The sequence below is a fragment of the Loxodonta africana genome, chromosome 1 (genome assembly GCF_030014295.1).
Source record: "Loxodonta africana isolate mLoxAfr1 chromosome 1, mLoxAfr1.hap2, whole genome shotgun sequence".
NCBI lineage: Eukaryota > Metazoa > Chordata > Mammalia > Proboscidea > Elephantidae > Loxodonta > Loxodonta africana.
In genome coordinates, this window is record NC_087342.1 from 89,875,731 (window position 1) to 89,892,467 (window position 16,737).

General features: G+C 47.9%; 1 protein-coding gene across 6 annotated transcripts; it reads left to right on the forward strand.

Moving 5' to 3' along the window:
• Nucleotides 1-1,024: 1,024 nt before the first annotated feature.
• Nucleotides 1,025-16,584, forward strand: ABCF1 (ATP binding cassette subfamily F member 1). 6 transcript variants are annotated; one of them, XM_064283080.1, is made up of 25 exons: nt 1,025-1,157; nt 4,842-4,888; nt 5,123-5,215; nt 6,392-6,521; nt 6,654-6,691; nt 6,776-6,886; nt 7,537-7,611; nt 7,696-7,809; nt 9,672-9,776; nt 10,014-10,136; nt 10,534-10,634; nt 10,737-10,822; nt 11,102-11,241; nt 11,328-11,476; nt 11,791-11,874; nt 12,097-12,221; nt 12,431-12,543; nt 12,669-12,840; nt 12,975-13,049; nt 13,146-13,216; nt 14,574-14,606; nt 14,692-14,860; nt 15,027-15,091; nt 15,202-15,274; nt 15,382-16,584. In XM_064283080.1, exons 1-25 carry the CDS (start codon nt 1,085-1,087, stop codon nt 15,546-15,548), a joined length of 2,532 nt encoding a protein of 843 aa, XP_064139150.1. In that variant the 5' UTR covers nt 1,025-1,084; the 3' UTR covers nt 15,549-16,584. The 6 variants fall into 6 exon arrangements, with proteins under 6 accessions (XP_064139150.1, XP_064139149.1, XP_064139141.1 ...); XM_064283079.1 differs by having other exon boundaries at nt 1,034-1,166; nt 6,395-6,521; XM_064283071.1 differs by having other exon boundaries at nt 1,035-1,166.
• Nucleotides 16,585-16,737: the final 153 nt, after the last annotated feature.

The window sequence follows — 16,737 nt, forward strand, 5'->3', positions numbered from 1 at the left end:
CCCCCAGTCACTCTTAAGTGAATAAGATGAGGTCAGAAGTGAGGTTTAGCAGCTCTTAGTAAATAAGAGTGGGGGTCAAAAATGTGATTGTAGGAGAATAAATTTACTCAAGATGTTCCAGGAAGGAGGTAGTTGCTGATGACCACCCACCTTGTGACCATGTGACCATCACACACCCCCCTTCCTCATCTTTACTATAAAAGCACATCTCTTCCTCCATGCCTGGGAACACTTGGTAGACTCCCCAATCAAGTAATTGTATTGCCCTCAATAAATCTCTTTGCTTTTACTTCAACAGAGTGTTTTTACTATTAGAAAGGATGCTCCTTGTTCAGGAACAGTTTATCACTCCGTATACCCTGTTAACTATGATTGGCTCATTAATCAATTTTTTTCTTTCGACATCGTATACTTTTACGACAGCTGTCGTGTGTGTATATATAAAAAGTGAACACAAGCTCCACTGCACCGCGATTGCAATTCCTTGGGCTCTAGTTCCTCGTTTACTATTCAAGGATGTGGGACCAGATTATCTGTACACTTTGGAATTACGTGACACATCTCAACAGTGTGCCGACAAAGCCTATTACTGAGTCAATGGACAGCGCCTCTTTTTCTGTCCCTAACTAGATGATGAAAGGGGCTGGTGGAAGGCAGTGTCCACTTTAAATTTAAAAAAAAGTATGCCTCAGGAACAACAACGAGAAAAAAAGCTTTAAAAAAAAGTATGCCTCCACTCATTCGTACTAATTGGAAATTATTAGGTTCAGTCCCCTTGAGTGACGCGGCGTCTCAGGGTTACCCGGACCTGAATTACCAGACAGTCATGAACGCAATTTTTTTTTTCCATGAACGCGGTCCGGATGCTACCGGTGCGGCAGGACGCGGGCCCGCCCCCTCACTGCAGGCCACGCCCCCACCGGTCATGGTCACGCCCCCATGATGAGGGCGTGGCGTGCACAAGCACCGCCCGGGGGCGGGGTCGGCCGTGCCGGCCTGGAGAGTCCGCCCCGTTCGGGGCTCCACGCCGCCGGAAGCGGAAATAGCTCCGGACGTCACAGCAGTAACAGTAACTGCCACCGCGATGCCGAAGGGGCCTAAGCAGCAGCCGCCGGAGCCCGAGTGGATCGGGGACGGAGAGAGCACGAGCCCCACAGGTGAGGCTGGTAGGTAGGGAGAGAACGAGAGAGCAAAGAAGAAGAGAGCAGGGTGTGCATGTCTTAGGAGAGGGTCATGGGGCGCGAGACTGACGGGGCCCTGTAGAGTCGACTGCGCATGCGTATGGTCAGACCGGGAAGAGTTTGCCCTGGCAGGAGTGGATTGGGTGGGGACGAAATAATAGGTGCCGGCGTGTCCTGCACGGGCTTCAGTGGGACTGAGCAAGAGACAAGGAAGAGCATATGGTCTTGAAGGGAGAATGGGGAGAAACGAGGAAGTCTTCAGTTTTCTCCTCGTTTGGACGTCTTCCCCTTCCCCTCCCCCGCACACACTCACCTCGGGGCCCGTGATCCCAACTATATTTCAAGAGAAGATGACTCCTTCATGGACCTCTTTTGTAAGAGACGCCAAATGTCTAACTCAGCTGGAGCAAATGTGTAGCTGTTGGGTGTTGGAATGGGGCTAAGGTTTACTGAAAAGCAGCGAATGTTTTTAATTAAGCACACTATATATACTTGTGCTTTGAGAAGAGGGAGAATTAAAAAATGTGCAAACATCCTCCCAGGCTTGAAGGCATTTCAAAGGAGAGATAAAAATGGACACAAATAACTACAGTAGGTATACAGTGACTAATTTTGCAAGCATTTATTGGATGCTTACTGTATGCCAAGTACTGTGCAGAGGAACTGGGAGTGCAGAGATAAAAGATAAAGCTTGCCCTGTAGTGTAGTGGAGGAAACAGAGCTGGTCACACGGTATGGTAAATGTGCTTGCAAATGCTGTGGGACTGTAGAAGAGGCTCAGGAAGGCTCAGACAGGTAGGGCAGGAGTGTCAGCAAAACCTCCCAGGAATATGTGATAGCTGAGTTTATTCTCAGAATGACTTGTCGTACAAGACACAATTCTCATCAGATAAGTATCAAAAAGATAGGGAAGGAGGCTGAGGAGCGGAGACTGAGAAGGAGAGTAGCTAGTGAAACTGGAGGCAAACCAGTAACAAGTGGGATCCCAGAAGTTAAATAAGGACAGGAGAGAAGAGTGAAAAGATGGGAGGGAGGTAGCATGGCATGCTGCAGAGAAGTCAAGCAAAATAAGGACTAGAAACTGCTTTTTGGATTGAGCAACTAAGGCTCAGTGGCAGCCTTGGCAGAAGTATCATTCATTACACAGTGATACCCCAAATCAGATAGCAGTATGTTCAGAGAAGGAATGGGACATGAGGAAGTGGAGAACTACCCTTTTGAGACTCTGTAAATACAAAAATAGAAAACAGTAATAAGAAGGGGTGTAAGATTAAGGATTAGGAGCCTTGGTAGCACAATGGTTAGGCGCTCACCTGCTAACCAAAAAGATCAGTGATTTGAACCCATCAGCCACTCTGCTGGAGAAAGATGTATCGATCTGCTTCTGTAAAGACTTACAGTCTCGGGAACCCTATGGGGCAGCGCTCCTCTGTCCTGTAGGGTTACTGTGAGAATCAACTTGATGGCAGTAGGATTTTTGTTTGTTTTAAGATTAAGGAATCCCTGGGTGGTGCAAACAGAAAGGTTATCAGTTTAAGTCTACCCAGAGGCACCTTGGAAGAAAGGCCTGGAAAGCTCCTTCTGAAAAATCAGCCATTGAAAATCCCATAGAGCACAGTTCTACTCTGACACACATGGGGTCTCCATGAATCAGAGTCGACTTGATGATGATTGGTGATTTAGCCTTGGGGAGAAATTACTGTCTGGGATGAGTCACTCAGTCCTGCCAAGATGAGTTGGTCATGTCATTCTTATGTATTTCAGTGGGCCCTCCCTCCTACGTCTTTAGGATTAAACTCCTTGGAATAGCATGTAAAGCCTTTCATTATCTGTTTCCTGTATATCATTCAACACTATGACACTTGTCACCCAATACCAGGATTAGATTTTGAAATGTGTTCTGGTTGGAGGACACAGATTAAGCAAAGACAGGCATAAGCGCTCCTGAGAGCAGAGAGAAGCCAGTTTATCCAGAACAGAGGTGTGGGTAGAGAAACTGAGGTATAGTAGAAAAGATAGGGTAGAGGCAGTTTAGTCTGTGGAGCCCTAAGTTATAGGAATTATCTTTCATCGTCTCCAGTGTTTGGCATAGTAGGTGCTCAGTAAAACTTTTCTGAGTAAATGGTTACTATGGAATATGTAGAATTTTGGTCTGAGAAGATAATAATGGTAGATCGTAAGAAGCCATTGACCTTTTTTTTTTTTTAAAGTTTAATGGTTACAGGAATGCTTTTGGATGAAATTGGGTAGCAGTGGGTGAGAAGGTTTGGAAAGGAAGATGATCATGGGTAGGCCTAGGCGTGAAGAGAAACCCTGAAGCTGCAAGCTGCTTCCCTGTCTGATTTGGATGGGGGAGAGGGAGATTAGACACAGTCCTTTACTTTCAGGGTAACAGGGATGGAAGGAAGGAGCTGAAATTTGTTCAGTCAGTAAACTTTTATTGACTTATTGTTTCACTTCCAGGGAATGTAACAAGTTGAACAGCCTCTCAGTTTCTCTTGAATGAAAGACTGACACACAGTCAGACATAATACAATGTGATATGTGCTATAATATGTGAACGGAGCAGGTGGGGCAACGTCTCAGATGTTCATTTGCTTACCAGACAGCTCTGTTTATGTGGTCTGCAGCTGTCACAAACAACATACCCCAAACTGAATTCATGACATCCTCCTACCCTTCCCTTCATGGCGGTGCAGGGCAGGAGTAGTGTGGGGGGGAGGAACCGTCTCCCCTTCCATTATTTCCTGTCTTAGTAAGTGGTACTACTGGACCACCTAATCTCCCACCTAAAAACATAGGCGTTATCTTTGAGTTCTTACTTACCTTCCTACCTTTATCCCTACCTTGTGAATTCTTCTTCCCATTCCCCCGCCAACATCCTAGACCAAGCTACCATTGTATGTCTCCTGGACTACTGTGACCGATTTCCTTCTGTACTTGTTGCTTTCCATCCTCATTCCACTATGAAGCCAGAGTGAGTCTTAAAGTGCAGAATTGATTATGTCAGATGAAGTCCCCATTCCTTAACCTTAGAATGCCACCTTGCCTCATTCTCCTTTTCAGTCTCTAAGCTTTAGCCTTACAGAATCTTTTTCTGTTCCTCAGTGTGTATACATTCTCTCACAACTGGGCTCGTGCACAGGCTTTTCCCTCTACCTGCAGCACTGGAATCCACTATGTGCCCGACTGGCTCCGCATATTCCTCAGGCTTCAGGGACTAGCTTAAATGTCACCTCTTCAGATAGGACTGGCACCTGAGATGAAGTCAGTGCTCAGCCCCCAACCTCCCTGGCAGCAGGCTTTAACTTCCCTTTAGGAACATTCAGCACACTTATAATTACCTGTTTAAAATTTCTATTTAAAATCTACCAGCTCCAGAGAAAACCACAGTCATCTTGTTCACTGCCGTATGCCCAGTACTAGCGCAGCGCCACATACAATAGCTATTTAATAAATAAATATTTATTGGCTGAATGAACAGAGGTAGGAATGGCTATTTCTGCAGGAGTTGTGGGACATTGCAAGTGTCTAGGGAGTGATCATTAAGTTGGAAAAATAGTAAAATAGGCTGAAGGCCACTGAGCACTTCACAGGGAGATCAGGCTGCTTTGGCATTTGTAAGTAAGCGTTCCTCACAATGTCTACTTAACTTTCTAGACAAAGTGGTGAAGAAAGGGAGGAAGGACAAGAAGACCAAAAAGACGGTGAGGAAATGAGGGTTGAGTATAAGAAATGATTATGGGTGCTTCCAAGTAAAACAAATGGCCCTGGGAAGGAGGTGGGAGGTATGAGGGAGGAGAAAAGATCTTGTCAAAAAAGGAGGCAAGGGGAAGGTTGAATGGAGGGTCAGTGGGCCTGTGTGTGGTGGGTCTGTGTGGCAGAAAAGGGTTCAGTTGGTCTCTGAGCCATGTTTCTTTATGTCTTAACTCACTTTATAGTTCTTTGAAGAGCTGGCAGTAGAAGATAAACAGGCTGAGGAAGAAGAGAAAGCACTCAAGGAGAAAGAGCAACAGCAACAGCAGCAGCAGCAGGTACAAATGTCATGGACCCACCAATCCTGGTGGCATCTTGGCCCCACTGTCCCCAGCCCAGCCCACATTTGTTCACTCAGCTGATGTCAGACTCTGTGAAGCTGTAAAAATGGCATAGCAGAGGTGTCTGACTTCCTCTAACTTCAAGAGGGGGTGGGAGAATCAGCATCAGCCCATGGCTGAATCCTGTGAATCAGAGGTAGGACAACCTTTTTACCAATTCTGATGCAAACCTTTTCTCCCATAGCAGTCTCTACTTCTCTGCTGGATTTGATAAGTCATTGCAATGGCTATATATAACTCACAGACCATACTCAAGATTAAGGGATTTATTAGGAAAGTAACATCATAATTCAGGATCAGGAACCAGTTAGGATACAGTTCTTTGGTCAGGACAGTTCCTTGGCCATGCCCACAGGCCTACCCTCAACCTCTTGGCCCCTGGGGCTCTTGGGCTGGCCTGGCCTCTGCCCTGCTCTTTACTCTACCAGTAAGTGCCCAGAGGCACCCCACTTTACCAGTAAGCCTCAGCTTCAAGGCGCTCAGCTGTTTAGCTCCATGGGTTGGCAGGCCTAGCTCTGCCAAGTGCCCAGAGGCACCCCACTCTGCCAGCAAGCCTCCTGTCCGAGGGCACTCAGCTTTCTTGCTCTGTGGGCCAGGAGGCCAACCAGTGCCGTCTCCTGCTGGTTTCCTGGTTCTGCTGCTGCTGTTTCTCCACTGCTGCTTCTCGCTGTCTTGTGTTGTCTCCGGTGTTACAGCTCTCTTTGTTTCCTGGGCATAGGAGATTCTCAGCTCAACGATCTCTGGTCCAAAGGATGTGCTCTACACCTAGCTTTCTCTTGGTGGTAGCAAGGTCCTCCCTTTCTGTCTGTGGGATGGTTCATTTTAAGTCTGGCAGGATGGCAAAACTAACCAATCCCCTTGTTAGGTTCCTGATACCTTATTTGGGTGGTCCCACCCCCACAAGGGTACCATGCCCCTTATTTGCATTATTAGCAAGCTATCCAGATATCTGGGTGGGCCACAAACACCTCATTTGCAGAGCCCCACCCAGCCATTTGGTGGGAGTTACAAGACCGAGGCAAGAAAAGCCATATAAAAGCAATCCATCACACCACAGGAGGAGAGATATAGTAAGGGCCTGGGCTTCATTCTGTCACTTTCTTTTTCTTTCAGCAGCAAAAAAAGAAGCGAGACACCCGAAAAGGCAGGCGGAAAAAGGATGTGGACGATGATGGAGAGGAGAAACAGCTCATGGAGCGTCTTAAGAAGCTCTCCATACCAGCCAGTGATGAGGAGGATGAGGGTAAGTGACCTGAGGGAAATGAGTACCGGAATCCCTGAATCATGAAGAGTGAAGAACCTCAGGTCTTTGAGTTGGATTAGCCAGACATTGTAATTCTTTTTCCTGTCTCATTTTCTCCCCTTGTCCTTTCAGTACCGGCCCCAGTACCCCGAGGAGGGAAGAAAACCAAGGTAATCCATCTGTGTGGTAAACAGAGGCCCCAGGGGTACAACCTGGGCTCTCCCGCTGACGACTCGTGCCTTTTCATTCTCTAGGGTGGTAATGTGTTTGCAGCCCTGATTCAGGATCAGAGTGAGGAAGAGGAGGAGGAAGAAGAAAAATGTCCTTCTAAGCCTGCCAAGCCAGAGAAGAATCGGATTAATAAGGTGAGAGTGGTGGCTCTGCCAATTACTCTCACCCCATTTAGTGCCTTCTGCCCTGGTGTGGTAATTCCCTGGTTTGTTTGACAGCTTTTAAACTAGCTCTTCTAGGTCTGTCTTGCTTTTACTGCCTAAATCATCTTTTTTTAGAGTGCTCTGTTCATCATTCAGGAATCTATGGTGATTCTGTTGCCTTTAAACTAAAAATCTAAAAGACTCTGGGTCTTCGCTTTTCCACTCAGACCCCTCTGCGGTCCTTGGGATTCTACTTTTCATATCAGCCTGACCACATCTTGGCACCCAGTTTGACTATGTTTGTGTTGAAGCCCTTGTTCTTTATGATTCTCTTTTCCTCTTCCCTAGAACACCTTCTCCCAAGCCCATCTCTGTTACCTCTTCTCAGGGAAGCCTTTCAGCACTAGTGCCACCCCACCGACATTGCTTACTTCCTTGACTTACAGTCACTTGGCATTGCATATATTCTGTAGTTATCTCTTCATTATCCATTTAGTCTTAAGCTGGAGGCTAAGATTTTTCTGGGTCTCATTTTCTCTCCAGCAGAGCTCAGTAGAGTTAACTTGAACCTAGTATGCTCACTAGAAATGCTTGTTAAGCAACAAGGCAGCAAATTAATTTTCTGTGTGTTTCTTCTCCAGGCTGTATCTGAGGAACAACAACCTGGGCTCAAGGGCAAAAAGGGAAAGGAAGAAAAGTCAAAGGGGAAGGGCAAGGTGAGGGAGTGATTGGCAACAGGACATGTTGGGCCTTGGGCATTAGAGAATCTTATCATACCTACTGTCTTGTCCCTGCTCTAGCCACAAAATAAATTTGCTGCTCTGGACAGTGGAGAGGAGGATGAAGAAGAAGAAGTACTAAAAGAGAAGGAGCCGCCCAAACAAGGGAAGGAGAAGGGCAAGAAGGTAGAGCAGGTGTGCATTTTGGTCTTGGGTGGGAGGTGGAAAGAGGGAATAGGACTCTGCGGCCCCTTAATGGGAGAGCCAGATCTGGGGATATGGTTGCTGTCTGGAACAGGGGTTAGCAAATTTTTTCTAAAAAGGGCCAGATAGTAAATATTTTTTGCTTTTGTGGGGCCCATATGATTGGTTGCATGTATCTGTGTGTGTGCGTGTGTATACATACACGTGTGTGCATGTGTGTGTATGTATATTTTTTTAATACAACCCTTGAAAAATGTAGGAGATCTGGTGGCACAGTGGTTAAGAGCTACAGCGAACTGCAGCTGCTAACCAAAAGGTCAGCAGTTCAAATCTACCAGCTGCTCCTTGGCAACTCGGTGAGGCAGTTCTATTCTTGTCCTGTAGGGTCGCTATGAGTCAGAATTGACTTGACAGCAGCAGTGTTTTAATTTTTTTTTTTTGTGTGTGCTTTAAGAGAAAATTTACAAGTCATGTGATTTTCTCATACAAAGTCTTAATACACACATTGTTACGTGACCCTAGTTGCTCTCCCTACAATGCACTCCTTCCCTCCACCCTGTCTTTCCTGCGTCCATTCAACCACCTCCTGTCCCCCTCTGCCTTCTCATCTCGCCTCCAGACAGGAGCTGCCCACGTAGCCTCATGTGTCTACTTGAGCTAAGAAGCACATTCCTCACCAGTATCGTTTTACGTCTTATAGTGCAGTCTAATCTTTGTCTGCAGAGTTGGCTTCAGGAATGGTTTTAGTTTTGGGCTAACAGAGAGTCTGGGGACCATGACCTCTGGGGTCCTCCAGTCTCAGACCATTAAGTCAGGTCTTTTTACTAGAATTAGAGGTCTGTATCCCACTTTTCTCTTCCTCCATAAGGGATTCTCTGTTGTGTTCCCTCTCAGAGTAGTCATTGGTGGTTGCCGGGTACCATTTAGTTCTTCAGATCACAGGCTGATGGAGTCTCTGGCTTACTTATGTGGCCCTTTCTGCCTTTTGGGCTCATATTTTCTTTGTGTCTTTGGTGTTCTTCATTCTCCTTTGCTCCAGGTGGGTTGAGACTAATTGTTGCATCTTAGATGGCCACTTGCTAGCTTTTAAGACCCCAGAGGCCACTCACCAAAGTGGGATGCAGAATGCTTTCTTAATACACTTTGTTATACCAATTGAGTGTTTTGTTTTTTAATTTAAAAACCATTCTTAACTCATGGCTATTCAAAAACAGGCCTCAAGTCAGCTTTGGTCCATGGGCCGTAGTTTGCAACCCCTGATCTAGAGAGGAAAGGGCCCTGGAGTTAGCCTCAAATGATCTGGGTTCTAGCTCTGCCACTCTCTGGCTGTATGACCTTGAATGTGTATCTTTCCAACTCAGTTCCCTCATCTCTATGATAGAAGGGAGTCGAATTGATTTCTAAAGTGTTCTATATAATTCTAGTACTTTCTAATTCTGTCGTTCTGCTAGACTTCTCAGTGGCTGTATGTTAGGACTACCTGATCCTTTCTTCATATTAATTTATGAGCTGGTGCAATTCATTTGATTCTTGAAGAAAAGGCTTTCCGTTTACTCCACCCTCAGTTACATTGTGTTGGTGTTTGTAGTTATAAATACAATGTTACATTTCATAATACACATTCATACCATTTATCTTATACCATTCCTGGTGGCAGAAATTGATAAATGGCCACAAGGAAAGCAGGTGGAAGGGGTAGATGTGAGAATGAGTGGCTTCACCAAGCTATCTCAGGACGCTGGGTGGAGAAGAGCTTAGAAGGCAGGAGCTGACTGCGGGGCTGGAAGTAGATGGCATGAAACCTGAGTTCTAGAAGGGGTCCCTAGTTTTCTGCCACCTTTTGGTTGTCACAGGGGTCAGAGGAGGAAGGAGAAGAAGAGGAGGAAGAGGGAGAGCCCAAGGCAGATGATCCTTATGCTCACCTTAGCAAAAAGGAGAAGAAAAAGCTGAAGAAACAGGTAAGACCTTGGGTTCTTAGTGGTCAAAATGGGGGGGTTTGATTTTTTATTCTTCAACTAGGGGACAAATCAATTCAAGGACAGGAAGGAGAGCTTTGTTTTGGAGGTTACTTCAAATAATGGGAGTAAGGCAAGAACTGTTCTGTGAATCTTGTCTCAGTGTCTGATGACATTGGGCTGCATCGTGGTGATGGGAACTGGCAGATGATGGTCCCGAACATACTTTTTCCTTCTTAGATGGAGTATGAGCGCCAAGTGGCTTCATTAAAAGCAGCCAGCGCTGCCGAAAATGACTTCTCTGTGTCCCAGGCAGAGGTGTCCTCCCGCCAAGCCATGTTAGAAAATGCATCTGACATCAAGGTGAGGTCTGAGGGGCCCCTTGCAACCAGCCTCTCCCAAGTGGTCACAGCAGCCAAGGAAGTGGGGTGTGAAGGGGCTTTTCCACTGGGAAGAAAGCTCAGAGGCATTTTCCACATCTTGGGTTCTGCCAACTTCAGAGAGACGTTAGAAAAACCAGTGGAAAAAAAGGGGTCCACACTTGAGATGGGATAGGCTGGACTGGCTTAGGATCTTAGAGACTCCCATTAGAGGCAATAGACAGAGAAGAGGGCTGACAGTGGTGGGGCATGGGTTGCTTGAGGCATCAGCTCGTCAGAAGGCTCCCCTGGAGTGAGAAAGTTGCAGCTCTTGTCCCAAATGAGAATGCTGACATTCTCATCCCTTCTCTCTGCCACCTTTCTTTCCCCAATGGCTGCAGCTGGAGAAGTTCAGCATCTCGGCCCATGGCAAGGAGTTATTCGTCAATGCAGACCTTTACATTGTAGCCGGCCGCCGCTATGGGCTGGTGGGACCCAATGGGTGAGGAGAGATGGGGTCTGGAGGTACAAATGGGGGGGGCACTGGAGGGAAAAGAAGTGACTTCTCAGGGTGGCCTGGTCCTAGCCACTCTTAATTCCCCAGCAAGGGCAAGACCACGCTTCTCAAGCACATCGCCAACCGAGCCCTGAGCATCCCTCCTAACATCGACGTGCTGCTGTGTGAGCAGGGTGAGCCAGCGGGTAGAGAGGGGTCTTGGCGGGGAGGTGAAGCTGAGGGGATTTGGGGGTGGGACAGTTGGGGGAGAAGACCTAGCCAAGGCTAGAAGAAATGGTGGTTATGGAGTTGGAAAGGATAAAGGGGGATGCTGGAAACTGGGAGAGGGATGCTATAGAAAGAGGAGTATGAATGAGAAACCTGAGGATATTTTATTCGAAACAACTGCAAAGGGCTGGGCAGGGTCAGGCAGACCAGAAATGGGGTGGTCTGACTGCTTTCCCCACGCCCAGAGGTGGTAGCGGATGAGACGCCAGCAGTGCAGGCTGTGCTTCGAGCTGACACCAAGCGATTGAAGCTGCTGGAAGAGGAGCGGCGGCTTCAGGGGCAGTTGGAACAGGGGGATGATGCAGCTGCTGAGAGGCTCGAGAAGGTAGAGGAGATGGCGCAGGGGACACAGGCTATGACATGGGGGCTCCTGGGGCCCTTGAACATGTGTCCTCTTCTCCCTCCTCCCAGGTGTATGAGGAGTTGCGGGCCACAGGGGCGGCAGCTGCAGAGGCCAAGGCACGGCGGATCCTGGCTGGTTTGGGCTTCGACCCTGAAATGCAGAACCGGCCCACACAAAAGTTCTCGGGGGGCTGGCGCATGCGTGTCTCCCTGGCCAGGTGAGCACCCACCTGACCACCTCCTCTTCCAACTTCAAAAACCCAGGCCCTCTCCCTTCCTGTTCTTCCAAGGCCAGTAGGGAGTTTAAGGCCAGCTTTACCCTCCTTCACTGTTTGCGTTGTGAGAATTCATGATCTAACCTCCATTTCTCTCCCTACCTTGTGGTCTCTTGTCATGGACATCTGCCCAGGAGCTTCTCTGAGGACAGCTTGGGAGGAGTGTACATGGTCTCAGGCTTTTCCTGCCAGAGGCTCCTGAGGCTCAGTGAGCAAGGCTCTTCCTCTCCTCTGATCCTTACTGCCCCACCCTCTAGGGCATTGTTCATGGAGCCCACACTGCTGATGCTGGACGAGCCCACGAACCACCTGGACCTCAATGCTGTCATCTGGCTCAACAAGTGAGTCAACCTTGATTATGGTCTTTGTGTCATTAGTTCCCATTTTGCGATTCCTTTTCCTTCACTCCCTGCCTCAGTTTCTCTAGCTGTTGTCCCTATGTCCTTGACAGCTCTCATTCCAGCGCCCCCCCATCACTCCCTGCCCCCATTGTCTGTCTGCGTCCCCTGACTTTTCTGTAACGTGACCATTTTGACAGTTCCACACTCTTCTCTAAAACCCAGCTACCTCCAGGGCTGGCGGAAGACGTTGCTGATTGTCTCCCATGACCAGGGCTTCCTGGATGATGTCTGCACTGATATCATCCATCTTGATGCCCAGCGGCTCCATTACTACAGGGGCAATTACAGTAAGTAGGTTCGCTAGTGGGTGGAGGAAAGACATGGACATGGAGCCTCCAGCAGAGGCCAAGCTGGGAGGGCTCTTAGGGACATGATGATGAGCCAAATCTTTTCAGAATTCAGGGCGATGATGCCACCACCATTCTTACCAGTCCCTGGTTGCTCCTCTGCTGGGGAGAGGGGCAACTGTTGATTCCCACCCCCTTTTTCTCCCCAGTGACCTTCAAGAAGATGTACCAGCAGAAGCAGAAGGAACTGCTAAAGCAGTATGAGAAGCAGGAGAAAAAGCTGAAAGAGCTGAAGGCGGGTGGCAAGTCCACCAAGCAGGCAGTGAGCACCTGAGGCTGGATCGCCTCCCTTCTCATGAGAATGGAGACAGGGTAACTCTGGGTCACAGTCTACATTTCAAGGACTGCTATGCAGCATGTGGTTTTCTTCTTCCTCTTCCTCCCCAGGAGAAACAAACAAAGGAAGCCCTGACCCGAAAGCAGCAGAAATGTCGACGGAAAAACCAGGATGAAGAGTCCCAGGAAGCCCCTGAACTCCTGAAGCGCCCCAAGGAGTACACTGTGCGCTTCACATTCCCGAACCCCCCGCCCCTCAGTCCTCCTGTGCTGGGCCTGCACGGTGAGTGGATACAGATGCCGAAGTGTCATTGGACACTTGCATGCCTCCAAGTCTCTGCCAAGAGTGGGACATTCAGGGGGACCTTTGGGGTGGCTCTGAAAAGGAAGTAACTCACTTCTTTTCCTGGCTCTCAGGTGTGACGTTTGGCTACGAGGGGCAGAAACCACTCTTTAAGAATCTGGACTTTGGCATTGACATGGACTCAAGGAGTGAGTTGAGGGTGTTGACTGGCTCAGGGATGTGGGGCAGGAGCCACAGGGAGAGTTACTGAGGATGTCTTTGTCTGACTGCTTGCCTTCCTTTAGTCTGCATCGTGGGCCCTAATGGCGTGGGGAAGAGCACCCTGCTCCTACTGCTAACAGGCAAGCTGACACCGGTGAGTCCTGCAGCCACGAAGAGCAAAAACACACCTGTTACCAAAGACCTGGTGTACCAGAGAACGGTTTAGATCCTTTTAGGGAGGAGAGCTAGGAGAATTGAGGTTGAGACTGACAGGCACACCCAACACTCACATGCCTTGGTAACACTAGAAATAAGTCCACTGTCCAACAATTAGAAATTAAGAGAAAAATCTAGAGGCAACCAACATTAACGTTCTGGTGGATAGATTTCTACTTTTTTCTTTTGCAAAGATGCATATAATATTTTTAAACAAAAATGGGTTATCATGTGAATTGTTTCGTATCAGTTTATTCCAGATAAAACGCATCAGGCATTTTTTCATGCCGATAATTATGCGTGTACCCCTTCTCCTTGCTTACTGTCTCATTATCCAATATTGGCATTTACAACAATAGTAAAAAATCTATGATACTATTTTGCACATTAACAGTGTACATCTGACAATAATGAATGCTGAGGTGCGAGGCAAGAGGAAACACTGGCTTTGATGGTAAAGGCTATGTGTCAGCTTGGCTGGGCCATGATTCTCAGTGGTTTGGCAGTTAAGAAACAATGTGATTTGTTGGTTATGCAATGATGTTGTCATCCTCAATTTTGTGATCTGGTGTCACCCTTCATTTTTGCCTAAAAGTAATTCTGCATAACAACCTGGTTTTTGGAACCTAACCAAGTAGATAAGTGAGGAGAGGGTGTACATCCATTTTATATGGATTTACCGTAATATATTTGATGTTAGTCGTTTAGATTGTTATTTTCACTAAAAGTACAGTAGTGTAGTGAATTTTCTTATTGTGTATCTTTATGAATTATAACCAGTTTTTCTCTAGGATACAGTCCCTACAATTGCTTTGAGGACTTTTGCAATATCACCATGTAGTGCTTTTAGAAAGGTGGTAGCCAGTTCTGTTCCACCTAGTCAAGTGCTGAGAGGGCGCCTTTCCGCTGCCCACAGAGAGTAGATCTAGAGAAAGGTGCTGTTAGACACCCCTCCCCCCCACACACACATGGTCTATTAGTGCCCCACCACGTGAGGCAGAACCCTTAAAATGTGCGTTCATTCATGAGCCTTGCTGTTTGGAAAGTGGGCATTCTCCTGGTTCTGAGTCTGTCCTTTTTGTCTCACCTCCTTTGTTCTTCTCTTACTCCTCTTTTTCCCCTCATTCTTCGTATTTCCTGGGTGTGTGTTTGTCATGCTAGGGTGAACATTCATGATTCCTTTCTTTCCCTTAGTCGTCCCCAGCCTAATCTGGTATTTGTCTCCCCTTCAAGTTGGGATACGGAGCCGTTTTTCCGTTCCTTGCTCCCTCTTACCACTTGCCTTTTCCTTGCAGACCCGTGGGGAAATGAGAAAGAACCACCGGCTGGTAAGTTGGCTTTGGGAATTAGAAAATAAAAATATGATAGAGGAAGTATGACTTTCACTGGCCACCTCCCTCTCCTCTTGGGCAGAAAATTGGCTTCTTCAACCAGCAGTATGCAGAGCAGCTGCGCATGGAGGAGACTCCCACTGAGTACCTGCAGCGTGGCTTCAACCTGCCCTACCAGGACGCCCGGAAGTGCCTGGGCCGCTTCGGCCTGGAGAGTCATGCCCACACCATCCAGATCTGCAAACTTTCCGGTACAGCTGTAGGGGGGTGAGCCCTCCTCATTACTTGTATTTACAAACTGTAGAGGCAGAAAGTAAGGAGAATCCGGAACTGGGGGAGCCTCAGCACACACATAGGCACACATAGTCATGGTTCAACTTCAGAGATGTAAGTAGACCTCCTTTTCCTGTGCTGCAGGTGGGCAGAAAGCCCGAGTTGTATTTGCAGAGCTGGCCTGCCGGGAGCCTGATGTTCTCGTCTTGGTGAGTGAGTTGGGGTGGGGGTGAGGGGTTGGGGATGAGGGGTTGAGGGTGACAATAATGAGAGGGGGGAGTTGTAAGTGCTAAGTCATGGAATTCCTCCTTCTCTGCAGGATGAGCCGACAAATAACTTGGACATAGAGTCTATTGATGCTCTGGGGGAAGCCATCAATGAATACAAGGGTGGTAAGTCAGCTCAGAGCATTCCCCCTTCACCTCTTGGGGACCAAGCTGTGGTATCCTTGAGCCAGAGATCCCTTCTTGTGTGTTCTGATTCCTCCCTTTCTTCAAAGCGGTGATCATCGTCAGCCACGATGCCCGACTCATCACAGAAACCAACTGCCAGCTGTGGGTGGTAGAGGAGCAAAGCGTCAGCCAGATCGACGGTGACTTCGAGGACTACAAGCGGGAGGTGCTGGAGGCCCTCGGCGAAGTCATGGTTAACAGACCCCGAGAGTGAGCTTTCCTTCCTGGTGGTACCCAAGAGATGAGCTTGTGTGGTCTCGAAGTCCCCTGTTGTCTCCCTGTCACCAGTTGGAAACCTGCCTCTGGCCTGCAGCTGATCCAGCAACCACTCAGGCATGTGAAGGTGGAGCATTGCCTTGATGTGACCAGGATACCACTATGATTGCTCTCTTTTCCTTGAAAGACTTGTCTGTTCTGCTTCTCTTCAGATAACTGAGCTGACTTTGTCCTTGACATCCCTCTGAACAAACAGAGGTGACCTTCAGTATTGTGGGATTCTGTCTTGCCAAGCCTATGTGGCCCAGAAGGCCCCTGCTGTCCCCTTCACTTCCCCCAGAAGCCTGCCTCAGGCCTTGCTGCCGGCCCCCTGGTCTCTGAGTGGTGCTGTTCTTTCCTAGTGGATTTAGTGCTAACTCAGTGATACAAGTGGTTGTTGCACCGCAGAGCTTAGGCTTGTGCTGTCACCAGCCCAGGATTTGGTGCCTGCAGTCTCTGCCTGGTAGGGACTTGGGGTCAGGAGAGGGATGCTGCTGAACTTCAACCTCCGTTTGCAAGAAGGAATAAAGGAAAGGAGAGGAGTCACTGCCACCTGTCACTGTTCGGAGAGTCCTGGGAGCCAGAACTGTTCTCAATCTCTTTGATTTTCCAGCAGCATTTAGCATTGCCTCTTCCCCACTAATACAGATGGATCTAATTTGCAGCCTCACTGCACCGTAGAGAGTGCTTGCTGTTGGAGAATCCTCCCTCCTTTCCCCAACTCTTCAGACAAGGGGAAGGAAAGTGATTGATCCCTTCCATCAAGGACACTCGACTCTCACTGTCCAAGCTGTCCTCATGAATGAGAATGTGCTTTGCCTGTGATCAGAAACCAGAGTACTGATACTTTCAAAAGCGATGAAATCAGCCAGCCAACGTGTGGTGCTGTGGGGTATATACAAGAAGGGACAAGGCCTGCCTTTATTCATAGTACAGTTACAGAAGACTTGAAAAATAAAACACAAGCTTACCATGTACTATGATTAATTGCCAAACGGGTGGTACTCTAAATTCTGAATTGCCACATACTCAAAGATGATCCACGGCCCAGTTATTTGGCAGGATCACTTGAGGATGGTCCTTAAAATATATTAAGGATTTGAATAATCAGAGAAGGGGTGGGGGCATTTTTCAAAATTAGAAAAAGA